The 12,693-nt window shown below is 38.4% G+C and overlaps 1 protein-coding gene across 1 annotated transcript in view; it reads right to left on the reverse strand.

Moving 5' to 3' along the window:
* Positions 1-12,107, reverse strand: part of LOC107673061 (agrin-like) — a gene marked incomplete at its 5' end in the record, with an annotated part of 148,835 nt that extends 136,728 nt beyond the window's left edge. Inside the window, one exon of the mRNA XM_016466495.1 lies at positions 11,867-12,107. Within this exon, the coding sequence (XP_016321981.1) occupies positions 11,867-12,107 (241 nt within the window). The remainder of the gene's footprint in view (positions 1-11,866) is intronic.
* Between the last annotated feature and the right edge of the window lie 586 nt (positions 12,108-12,693).

A 12,693-nucleotide genomic window follows, 5' to 3' on the forward strand; every position in this document is an offset into this window, starting at 1 on the left:
TTCACACACACACACACACACACACACACACACACACACACACACACACACGGGTAAAGAATATAGACTTTTATACCTTATTGTACCAAAACTAGGGTAAAGGTGAAAAAAATAAAAGAATGAGAAACAATGGTTAATGTTATTCGCAAAGCCTGAATGCAGTGTAACAGGTGTGATTTGATATAATTATCTCCTCCACCATCACAAAGTCAGACACACAAACACAGCCTCTTTTCCTCCACAGTGAGGTCATTTTCTCCGTACGTCTCTCTCTAAAGCAGATCATATTTCTCTCTCCCTCCCCCGCACTGCTGCCGGTAGCATGTTGACACTTATTAAAGCTGAATGAGGTGGCGTGTAGCTGAGTCGGGTTTGAATGGAGAGACAAGGTGAGAGGAGACACACCTGTATGAGGCCCTAAGACTTTGCACAGGGCCGGAGGGCGATGCGCAGGGGCCATGAGAGGGCCAAAGCCAGACAAATAAAAGGTCAGCATGAATGTTGCATGAGCGGTTTGGTGCTGGTGTTGCCATGCCGACCGGTCTGGGTCTTTCCTGGCTCCTGCTGGGCCTCATCTGTGAGCTGACTCGATGGATTGGAGACACCCGAACAGAACATGCATATTCATCCGCCTCACATTTGCGTTTATCATAAAATACAGCTCTAAACTAAAACAATTACACATACTTTTGCCAACAGCAGGTGGGAGCGAGTTAAATTAGCAAGCGAGCACCAGTGTGTGAAGTCAAATGACTTGGGAAACGTAATGAAATCGCGTCTGCTAGGTAGCGCTCATGCTGAGTATGCAAGCACGCATTGTATTTGATCCACAGACATCGTCTAAGGTCGGCTGCAACATAATTGCATTTTCTGGCATTAGCTAAAAAGCGCTACTCATTCTGTTGTTAAGGGCTAAGCATATTTTGCCACTTGCATTGATCTCTTCCCACAAATCTCTTCCAGAGACCGGCTTAGACTACTGCCTCCACAATGTGTCTCTGTTGTCAATGCATTGATTTGAAAGTCAATGTGGGTATTTATTTCATTTTACCAATCTTAAGCTAAAATCGATAATGTAAATGCTTAATGCTAGAAACGGTAACGGCGATCGAGAGCAGCCTAGGAATACTGAGATCTCGCAGCTGAACAACACACGACACAAGTCTCACAGCAGAGGCTGAGGAAGATGATATCCATTTGTGCTCCAGTCGATGTCAGAATGCTAACAACATGCTAATGCAGTCAACAGTCCTGCACACAGTGGCATGGTGAGCAAGTATGGCAGAATCTGAGGTGTTTGAGAAGGGCAGTTTGGAGGCTGAGCGGTGTAGGTGTACAATAAAACATTGATAGCTATCAAAATCAACTCAAAATAAGCTATTTTTAAATGTGTTTACATTCAGGTTCCGCCTAAACAGTTTATGACTTTACCTCGGCTAAAAGAACACAGTTTAAGCAGTTAACGTATCCTATTAGGTATAATCGGTGTAATTTTGGACAAATAAATCGGACATGAAAAAAATAAAGCGGTCCAAAATGGCCACCATGAAGGTAGTTTCACAACAAAAACCTTTTGTCACAGTGGTTACCAGTGTAATATGGCAGCAGAAGTCACCTGTGTACCTCCCGTAGGGATATTTGAGAGGTTAATGGTGCACTTTAGAAGGAAAAGGACAGAATGAAGCAATGCTAAGAGTTCAAGACCACCTAATTACTACTGAGGTAAAAGGCTCTGGTCTTGTATGAACACTGTTGACTGTAATCTACAGCAATTCAAGAGAACTGAATGAAAAAATATGTGAATAGTCAATATGTTAGCATTCACACAGTGGCTTATTTAAAGCAGAAAATTAATGCTAATCATAATTTAAATCTTTTTTTTGTGTAAATACAGTGTGAAACACACTACCTGATTAGTTGACCGTTCATCCAATTAGTCAATAATTGAGGTTGACTATATGCATTCATTTTATAAGCAATGCTGAATGCTTCCTTAGACAGCTAGCATGCTAAAAACTCTACATGGCTGCTAAGGCTGCATGATTCAATAGAAGCAAAACCGAAATTGTGATATGGCTTAGTGCAATTATAAAATCACAAAAGCTGTGATTTCAATAAAACACATGTACAGCATGTTTCAGAGCTAAATGTGGTGCTATGTTCTTTATACGTGAGCAGCTCATTATCAAATGTTTTCAGAGTCTCAGAGTTGTTTGGTTAGCAGTAAATGCTGCTCCACACAATCTCATTTCTGCTTGTGCTGTGAGTTTGGGTCACTTATAATGTGCATTTGTGAATGTAACAGACGCCAACCATCTTTCCATACTTGCGATGAGAAGCACCTATAAACCATCTGTCATCAACAAAAGAAAAGCTTTAAGGACTTGCAGTTTTTTATCAGTTCTTTTGTCTTTGGGTCGTTATATTTATCATAGATTTCTGCTTGTTCTAAATCAGATACTGATAAAGTAGCATAGTAAAGATTACATTCATATGAATGCATTAGTGAGAGCGATTGCGTGTGTGAATTAATTCTACCTGGCAGCGTCTCTCTACTAGTAGTGAAGCTGTGGGATTTAGTTATTAAGAAATATATGCTTGAACTTTTCAGTTTCTAAGCTATTTTATTGAGAAATCACAGAACAGTGTTGACGATACATTTCCGTGCTGAATTATTCTGTGCGCGCGCGATCTGTGCGTGATGTACGAGCTACTGTCTGTAGCCTATGTGTGTGCGTTACAGTCCAGCAGCGCATTAGATTAGAACGGCGATTAACTTACATGTACAATAAGCTGTTTAAAACGTGCAGTCTCCTGTTCAATTTCGAGCATCCAGTAATATAATCACACATGTCTTGTGGAGCGCTTTCAGAGTATGCATTTATTTGTCATTTTAACTGTTTGGAAACGGAGCGTAAAGGTGGAAGTCCTTCAAAGATTTCTTATCCTGTTGCATTCTGTTTGGTGCCAATAGTGTTGCTAGAAAGAAATGATGCGTAATGAAATTCATCCTTTCCTTTTTATTCAACCTTTCATATTTACATTCATAAAACATTTATAAAATTATATAAGTACATATTTTTGCACACTATGGTACAGATGTACAGCATGGAGTCTAAGTTATGGCCTGCTGTGCCCGTGGATCCTCTCTTAGACTGTCATCAGTCAGCGCTGTTGCGTTCTGGGTGATTTACAGGGTGACAGACCTTCTAATGGATCATGGGTCTCGGTCTGGCTGGATTAAAGTGCAGCTGGAATTTGATGATTTAGCATATGGTGGCAGGCGCTCCCTGCTTCAAGACAGTAGCTTGATATATGGCCTCATGTTAAACCGGTCAGGATTTTGCCCTGGGATGTTTCTGTCAGTTAATTTTGCTGCAAGGTGTCTTTCTCTGCTTTAGCCTGTTTACAGGATGTACAAGAAGGAAAGTGGAAAACGACAACTATAGAGTGTTGGAATTAGATTAGGATAATATATATATATATATATATATATATATATATAATTTTACAGTGAAATATTACAATATTCATATATATAGGCCTATATTGTTATCCTTAAAGGGATAGTTCACCCGACATTTAATAAATTAAAATTCTTTTAAATGACTTGTGAATTATTTTTAAGAATATTTCAAATTTTGTCCACACAATGAAAGCCAACAGGAATAATGTTGTTTATTACATTGTATGGGGAAAAAAACATTCGAAAACATTTGGAAAAAAACATCTTGTACTGCACAAGAAAGTAAGTCATAGACATTTGGATTGACATGAGGGTGAGTAAATGATGACAATTTCCATTTTTAGGTGGACTATCACTTTAAGAACTGTGTAAGATTAGGTTTTGGTGAATGCAAAACTTGCCTAGTTAACTGTTTGTGACACAAATTTGTGATTTCTAGGACCGAATAGTCATCTAGGCAAACTAGAGACTAATCAGTATCAAAAACAAGTCGTTTTGCACATTCCTGCACTTCATATAGGAACAGCATAGCCAAATGCTCTCCGCACAAATGAATGACATTAACTGCAGAATGCATCATCTGATTCATCTGTCACTAATTAAATGGGTAAACAGATGGAGTGTTTTCAGGAAATAGACATAAAACGCTTTTAGAAGAAGCTGGACAATCTGAGCAGAGCCGCACTCAGGTATGACATCACACACACATTATACACACACAGCAGTCTTGTGAGGACTGACAAATCCCAAAATAAGTTGCAAAAAGCCTTGCTGTCAAACAAAACGGCTTGTACGTTTAACTCGCATGTTCCGATAGCATTAGCGAAATGAGTTCTCATACGGTGCTGCCTGCAGTGCAGATCTACACTGACTCTGTATCTTATTTTTTTTCCTTCCCTCTCTCCGTCAGTGCATTACATCATCTTTTAATTATTCATCCCAACTCACACACACACCCAATCAGCCTCACTGAAATCTTCCTCAACTTTGCATGTCAATAATGAATCTCAACCAACTCTAAAAATAGTCTGATACTAGACACCGAAAAAAAGCACAAAAGCTTCCGCTGCTCATCAAATGAAAATAAAACAGCCATTTTAAATTCACATTTAAAGTCTTCGCCAAAACCAGAGGTCTAAAATAAGAAATCTGTTCTTTTCCTCAACACAACGACTCAATAATGACGAGTGAAACGGACACGCACAGTTGACGGTTATACCCTGGTGACTGATACAATGCTGGCAGGCATTACGCAGCTTATTAAAAAGGTGGCACTTCCTGTTTTGCCGGTAGTCACCTGGGGTAGAGGAAATTTTTGGTACTTTACTCTCTGTTTAATTACAAAAACATTTATTTCAGTGAAAGAATAAGTCCAAAAGTCTCAATTTCAACATTTTGAACAATACAAACTTTTTCTTTCTTGAAGGCATTAAAAATTTGCGCCCAGATGCGTTCTCAGGTACCGAAATTTGGCACCGATTGATTTAATGTGAATCGGTACTTGGTAGTACCGACGCAATTCGGTCGGTACCCTTAAAAGTACAGATTTCGGTACCCAACCCTACCAGCGACTCCAGGGAGGGCTGCATGATATATTAAACCCATTTTAAAATCATAATAAACCATAATTCTATTGTGAATTCACAAACTCTACGATTCAATTAAATAACTATATGCGATGCAGGTTTAATATGTGTGCTTTAATTATTTACATGCGTTTAGGTCACGTACGTGCATCTCAGAGTGGCTCTGTTCAAAGTAAATGCTGCGCCACACGAACTGTTATCATTTACATGTGTGGAGCGTCTCAAACTCCATCTCTGCATATTGTTGTGAGTTTGGGTTTATTATAACGTTCATCTGGGAACGCAATGTGCGCCATTTCAACAGATTTGTAAGGTAAATCATTTATAAACCTACACAAACACAGGAGAAAACATCAATATATCTCTGAACATACTACTGTTCATTGCAATTTCAAAATAAAAGCTCAAACCCTCACTCTGAGTTCAAGTGGGTATTTAAATATAATTTTATTAGTCTACAGCAAACATTAATGCTCCCAGTGCTATTTAATGGCATTGTCAACACTGCACTCCAACAGTTGACAGAAGAGCTGCAGAGAAATTCAAAGCACTGTAATTTCCTAATCCATGAAATTTTGAAATAAAAGAAACATCACTACAAGATGTATAATAAAGGAAAATATATTTGACAAAATTCCAAAATTAACAATGAATGATGTTTGACAGTGAGCACATCTCCGCTGCATAGCCGCCAGCATATACAAGCGCTGGCGTCAGTTACAATGTTTAAAAAAATCTTAGTGGGAAATAGAAACAGAATAGAAATCTGTTTGTTTGGCTTAGCAACATTAGCTCAACAAACCACTTTAGTTTGGCTAATGACTGCTTGTTTGCTTTTATGGTGGCGTAAACTTGTATTAAAACAGACACTATTTTTGTAATTCTGTTTGGTGCCAATAGTGTTGCTAGAAAGAAATGATGCGTAATGAAATTCATCCTTTCCTTTTTATTCAACCTTTCATATTTACATTCATAAAACATTTATAAAATTATATAAGTACATATTTTTGCACACTATGGTACAGATGTACAGCATGGAGTCTAAGTTATGGCCTGCTGTGCCCGTGGATCCTCTCTTAGACTGTCATCAGTCAGCGCTGTTGCGTTCTGGGTGATTTACAGGGTGACAGACCTTCTAATGGATCATGGGTCTCGGTCTGGCTGGATTAAAGTGCAGCTGGAATTTGATGATTTAGCATATGGTGGCAGGCGCTCCCTGCTTCAAGACAGTAGCTTGATATATGGCCTCATGTTAAACCGGTCAGGATTTTGCCCTGGGATGTTTCTGTCAGTTAATTTTGCTGCAAGGTGTCTTTCTCTGCTTTAGCCTGTTTACAGGATGTACAAGAAGGAAAGTGGAAAACGACAACTATAGAGTGTTGGAATTAGATTAGGATAATATATATATATATATATATATATATATATATAATTTTACAGTGAAATATTACAATATTCATATATATAGGCCTATATTGTTATCCTTAAAGGGATAGTTCACCCGACATTTAATAAATTAAAATTCTTTTAAATGACTTGTGAATTATTTTTAAGAATATTTCAAATTTTGTCCACACAATGAAAGCCAACAGGAATAATGTTGTTTATTACATTGTATGGGGAAAAAAACATTCGAAAACATTTGGAAAAAAACATCTTGTACTGCACAAGAAAGTAAGTCATAGACATTTGGATTGACATGAGGGTGAGTAAATGATGACAATTTCCATTTTTAGGTGGACTATCACTTTAAGAACTGTGTAAGATTAGGTTTTGGTGAATGCAAAACTTGCCTAGTTAACTGTTTGTGACACAAATTTGTGATTTCTAGGACCGAATAGTCATCTAGGCAAACTAGAGACTAATCAGTATCAAAAACAAGTCGTTTTGCACATTCCTGCACTTCATATAGGAACAGCATAGCCAAATGCTCTCCGCACAAATGAATGACATTAACTGCAGAATGCATCATCTGATTCATCTGTCACTAATTAAATGGGTAAACAGATGGAGTGTTTTCAGGAAATAGACATAAAACGCTTTTAGAAGAAGCTGGACAATCTGAGCAGAGCCGCACTCAGGTATGACATCACACACACATTATACACACACAGCAGTCTTGTGAGGACTGACAAATCCCAAAATAAGTTGCAAAAAGCCTTGCTGTCAAACAAAACGGCTTGTACGTTTAACTCGCATGTTCCGATAGCATTAGCGAAATGAGTTCTCATACGGTGCTGCCTGCAGTGCAGATCTACACTGACTCTGTATCTTATTTTTTTTCCTTCCCTCTCTCCGTCAGTGCATTACATCATCTTTTAATTATTCATCCCAACTCACACACACACCCAATCAGCCTCACTGAAATCTTCCTCAACTTTGCATGTCAATAATGAATCTCAACCAACTCTAAAAATAGTCTGATACTAGACACCGAAAAAAAGCACAAAAGCTTCCGCTGCTCATCAAATGAAAATAAAACAGCCATTTTAAATTCACATTTAAAGTCTTCGCCAAAACCAGAGGTCTAAAATAAGAAATCTGTTCTTTTCCTCAACACAACGACTCAATAATGACGAGTGAAACGGACACGCACAGTTGACGGTTATACCCTGGTGACTGATACAATGCTGGCAGGCATTACGCAGCTTATTAAAAAGGTGGCACTTCCTGTTTTGCCGGTAGTCACCTGGGGTAGAGGAGCATATGGCGACTCTAGCACATAATCTCTTTTTCTGGGAGGCTTCCACATGCAACACAAGCACCCCCTCCTTCAGTTCACCCCCCTACCGATAATGTAATCGAAAGCCAGACGCCTCTGCGATGGCCGTTCCGTCTCGTATGCATGAGCGAAGATGTGTTGGCTGATGGGAAAAAGTGCAGCGAGAGGTGCCAAGAGCAACGAACACTTGACTTCAATTTCGGCATTGAGCAAAGCAGCCTAAACTAAAGGTGGCACGGGCGATCCGATATAGCAGCGGGTTGTTAGGCATCGCATCAAAGACTGTTATTTCAATCGCGAGTATCTGACAGCGTGCCGCATGTATTCAGCAGGACACTGTGGTCTGGAATTATGACTGTAAACTAGAAGGTGCCAGGTGATGTGAAATAGACCTCAGATCTCCAGATCTGCTATCTCCTACTGAGACCTGCATGGCCAGTATCGCAACAGGCCGGGGCTAAACTAGCCATATCTTCTTCCACGCACTGCTTGTTTCCTTTTCAGCTGTCTGAGGGTGGCTGTTTCTCTTCTGTAATGGATAAGACTGCAGTGTTTCCAGGTGCTGCTGTCTGACTGGAAAATAGATCTGCACTGACCCCTCAAATTAATTTCTGAGCATCTGTAATCTTATAAAAAAGTCTGAAGGACTATGCAGCAGAGAGAGCTTTACAGAGTAACCACAAAGATGGTATAATGGATCACATGAGCTTGAGCTCGCTGTCGCTCGCTGTCGCTCGCTTGTGTTCTGCTGGAGACAAAATAGAGGAAAACTTCACAAACAACAGCCATTGTGCTGAAAATGATCCATAACTGATTATGATTACTTGAGCTCTCAGATCTGCACAATTACACCGCATAAAGGAGTATGGATTGTCGTGCGAGCTTCCAAAAAAGACCGGCGATCCTTTATGGGTTTCTAGTCACACAAGAATTGATGCACAAACGGTACTTTAAAGAATAGCAATAGGTGCCTCTTTAGAGAAATTCACTGAAATTCATTCTGAAATATTCAACACCTGTGTGAAATATTATGTTCAATGCAGTGGAAACAACATATCTACAATTAAGCATTTCTGAAATGGTGTGCATAAAATACAGTTAAATGTATCGACGGCTGGGCTGAATACTGACAAGAACGGGCCATTTTACCCCAAAAAAAATAATCTATTTACAAAACTATTTACCTTCATGTCGTTTCCTGTAAGATTTCTTTTTTCTAAGGAAAACAAAATTAGATATTATGCAGAATGTCCCAGGTGCTCTTTTCCACATTTTTTATTTTATTTTATTTTAATGACAAAAATAATAAATATTCACACATTTTATTCATTTATTTTTTAAATATTTATTTATGTATGTATGTATGTATGTATTAAAAAAATACAGGTTTGCAGTAGGGCTGCACAATTTAGCCTACATTTTTTTGATTATATATCACAATATGACAACAACAACAACAACAAATAATAATAATAATAATAATAATAATAATTATTATTATTATTATTATTATTATTATGTATAGTATTTCAGTCTGTTTCTCACATAATGCTGTATCACATGGACAAGTCACATAGATTTCTTTTTTGACACTGGGACATTCTCTATGGAAAAGTGCAGCGTGAACATTCTGCTTAATTTCATATGGAATGGAACAATATGACAACGACAGTGATGACAACAGAGTGAACTATCCCTATCCTTTAAATAGAAAAAGAACAGATTTAGCAATCCAGCTAAATTTAACTTGCATTTGAAGTTTGAAGACACTGGATTTATTTGACAGTAAGAAGTGCAATCTTCCTAAAAAAGCCATTCTATAAACTGAGCCACTAGACTGAAATACGACTTCTTCCAAAAACAGAAAGATTCTGAGCACAGTGACCCTGACATCTTCCATTTTGACAACCAAACTGGAGCACTGACAGCTCAGAGAAAGTAGAGACTGGCTGCAGGGATTTCTGCCACACATCCAGACGTGCTCTCACCTCAGCTGGGCCCGATCCAGAGCGTGTGCCCCCTTGCCTTCCTCAGGCATCAATGACAGACACCTCAATCTCATCCAGCCGAGCCTACGGCAGACATTCTCAAGAAATAGCAAAGCAAAAGACAGGCTGATAGAAAGGGAGATGTATGCAGCCCTTCGAGAAGAAGACGATGAGTAAGATGGTTTAGACACAGACGCAAGCAGTGCATGAAGAGAAATGCAAATGACATCTGCATGCTTTCTCATGTTGGGATAAGATGCAGCATCTGAAACGGCCCTCCTGCTTGCATCTCCCCACGACACAAAGTGTGACTGAAATATTTATACGAATCTAATGATGAGGTTTCCATCACTGTGATGCCTAACTAGCTCTTCTCAAAAGCAGCTTGAAAATGCAAGAACATTTCTTTTTATAGTACATTATGCTTTGCCATCGCGGCAGGGTCCTGAAGGGACCAGCCATGAGCCTTGCCTGCGGCCTCGTCGATGCGTTGGAGCCCCGGGGTCGGTAGGTAGTGCTGGAGCCTGGTTTGACTTCTGGGAGGGCCCCTCAGATGGGCTCATTAATTTCAGGAGCCGCAGAACCAGCATTCCTACAGTCTGAGCTGAATGTCCAGGCTGAACTAATTGAGGCAAATCAGAATGAGGCATGCTGGGAAACAGTACAGGATAACAGCTGGAAGAGATCTCGCCAGGCTCCTGCCGGGCGGAACGTCATGCTTAATGTGTTACATATGAGGAAAACGATGGGAGCATAACCTAAAGTTAGTTTTGTTACTCTAGAATGACTTCAACATTCTCATTTTGGCACAAGATATGCTTTCGACTGATTAAAGATGATTAGCGCTTCAAGATGTGGTTGAATAATAAGCAAAAGCATTTTTGTGTAACTTGGGCATATTTCTTGCCATATATACAAAGTATTTTGATTATGCATTCATAATGCATAATACATCTCCCAGATCACCAAAGGGGTCTTGCACACATCTTTGTTTATGCACCAGATGACTTTTCTACCCTTCTTCTACCCTTTTTTTTCAGATTCTTTTTGCCCCAGCTCTCTTTCTGTCGGAGAGGTGTGTTAAAATTCCCTCCCATATCACCACCTTTCCAATTGCCTGGCTCTTCTTTCTGTGACACATACAATCACTTTCATTATGCAAATGATCTCGATGCAGGCTTCTCCAGAGTTGCATGGCGGAGTTGCAAATGGCTGCATACAAAACAGCCTTTATTTGTCCTCTTTCAATTAAGGATTCCAAGATGTATCATTAAAAGCAAACAGAAGGGTAAAACACGTCCTCCCAACAGGAACTTCTTTCCCAACATGAAGAACAATTTGGTAATAAAAACTGTGTGCAAAGATTTTCATGCCGAAATTATGATTCATGTTGTTATGCGTTTAAAATGTTGAGAACAAAATGTAATAAAAAATAAAAAATACAATTACTATATACATTTTATTGTATTTATTTACTTATTTTTTAAATGTAAATATTAGTGCTGTCAAATGATTAATCGTGATTAATCGCATCCAAAATAAAAGGTTTGTTTACATAATATATGTGTGTAATGTGTATATTTATTATGTATATATATAAATACACACACATGCATGTACAGTCGTGGTCAGAATTATTGGCACCCTTGGTAAATATGATCAAAGAAGACTGTGAAAATAAATCTGCATATTAATCGTTTGACAGCACTAATTATTATTAATATTTAACTATAATGATAATAATAATTACTAATTTTATATATATATATATATTTGGTACAGTTTGCGCAAAATTTAATAATGACAGTTAAAGTTAATTTATGGTTTGTGACCTACACTGAGTTTTTTTAATTATTCAATTGTATTTTGGTCCTTTTTACAATGTTCATTGAGAAAAAAGGGTAAAGAGTGAACAGAAAATGATGCACAGAAGACAGGTACAGTGTACTATCAGCAAATGATGCAAGCCACAATCAAACACACGCAGTCCAGATATAAGTGCACATCACTGACTAAGACTCGCTGACTCACTAACTGACTTGCTAAGACACAAACAAGAAGCACATAAGTCAAATAAGTAGTCTGACAGTAATAATGACCTTACTTTGCCCGTACTGGTTGTACTGGTAGGGGGCGCTGTGCTCCATGCTGTAGAAGGAGGCCGGGACATAGGACTGTGGGCTGGGCAGGTTGGAGAGGGCAGGTAGACTGGACAGGGGCTCCATGCGCTGAGAGCAGCTGCTGCTGACCGATCCACCCGAATCCAGAGCACCGCTGAGAGACGACAGAGAAAACTCAGCCGGAGTCTGATGAGAAACTCCAGCTGGACTTATGAGTCCCATAACCTACAGAGAAACATATCAGAGTTATCAGCCTCGCTCAAACAAATTCTCGAACAAAGATCGGGATTAGTGCGTCCAAAATCATAGTGCACTGAAAATAATCTGCCAACATGCTCCTATCAGGACTTTTATTGCTCATATGATCCTAATACTGATCAAAAGGTCAAAATACATTACATTTAAGATATTAAATACAACGCATAGGTATAATTAAACAGTGACAGTTTTGTGTATTTAATTTGATTTAATATGTATCAAATTATAAATAATTTAAATTATGAAATATTTTAATTTAATCATAATTTAATTCTAAATGAAAATATAAATGTATGTGTATACAGTCAAACTAAAATTTATTCAGACACCTTCAAAATTTCTCACATTATCACAGTTTATTCGCTATAGTTTAGAAAATGGTAATAAATTATGACAAGAATTCAAAAGTTAAACTGTGTCAGAACAAATTCATCTTGATAATGTCAGATAACTTTGATAGAAAGGTATGTAACAAAACATGGCCAGGTCAAAGTGTCAAATCAAATTTTTGATCCCAAATTTTTATCAATTTTACTGGTAGTCCACTGTATGA

Source organism: Sinocyclocheilus anshuiensis, unplaced genomic scaffold (assembly GCF_001515605.1).
Source record: "Sinocyclocheilus anshuiensis isolate Anshui unplaced genomic scaffold, SAMN03320099.WGS_v1.1 scaffold364, whole genome shotgun sequence".
Taxonomy (NCBI): domain Eukaryota; kingdom Metazoa; phylum Chordata; class Actinopteri; order Cypriniformes; family Cyprinidae; genus Sinocyclocheilus; species Sinocyclocheilus anshuiensis.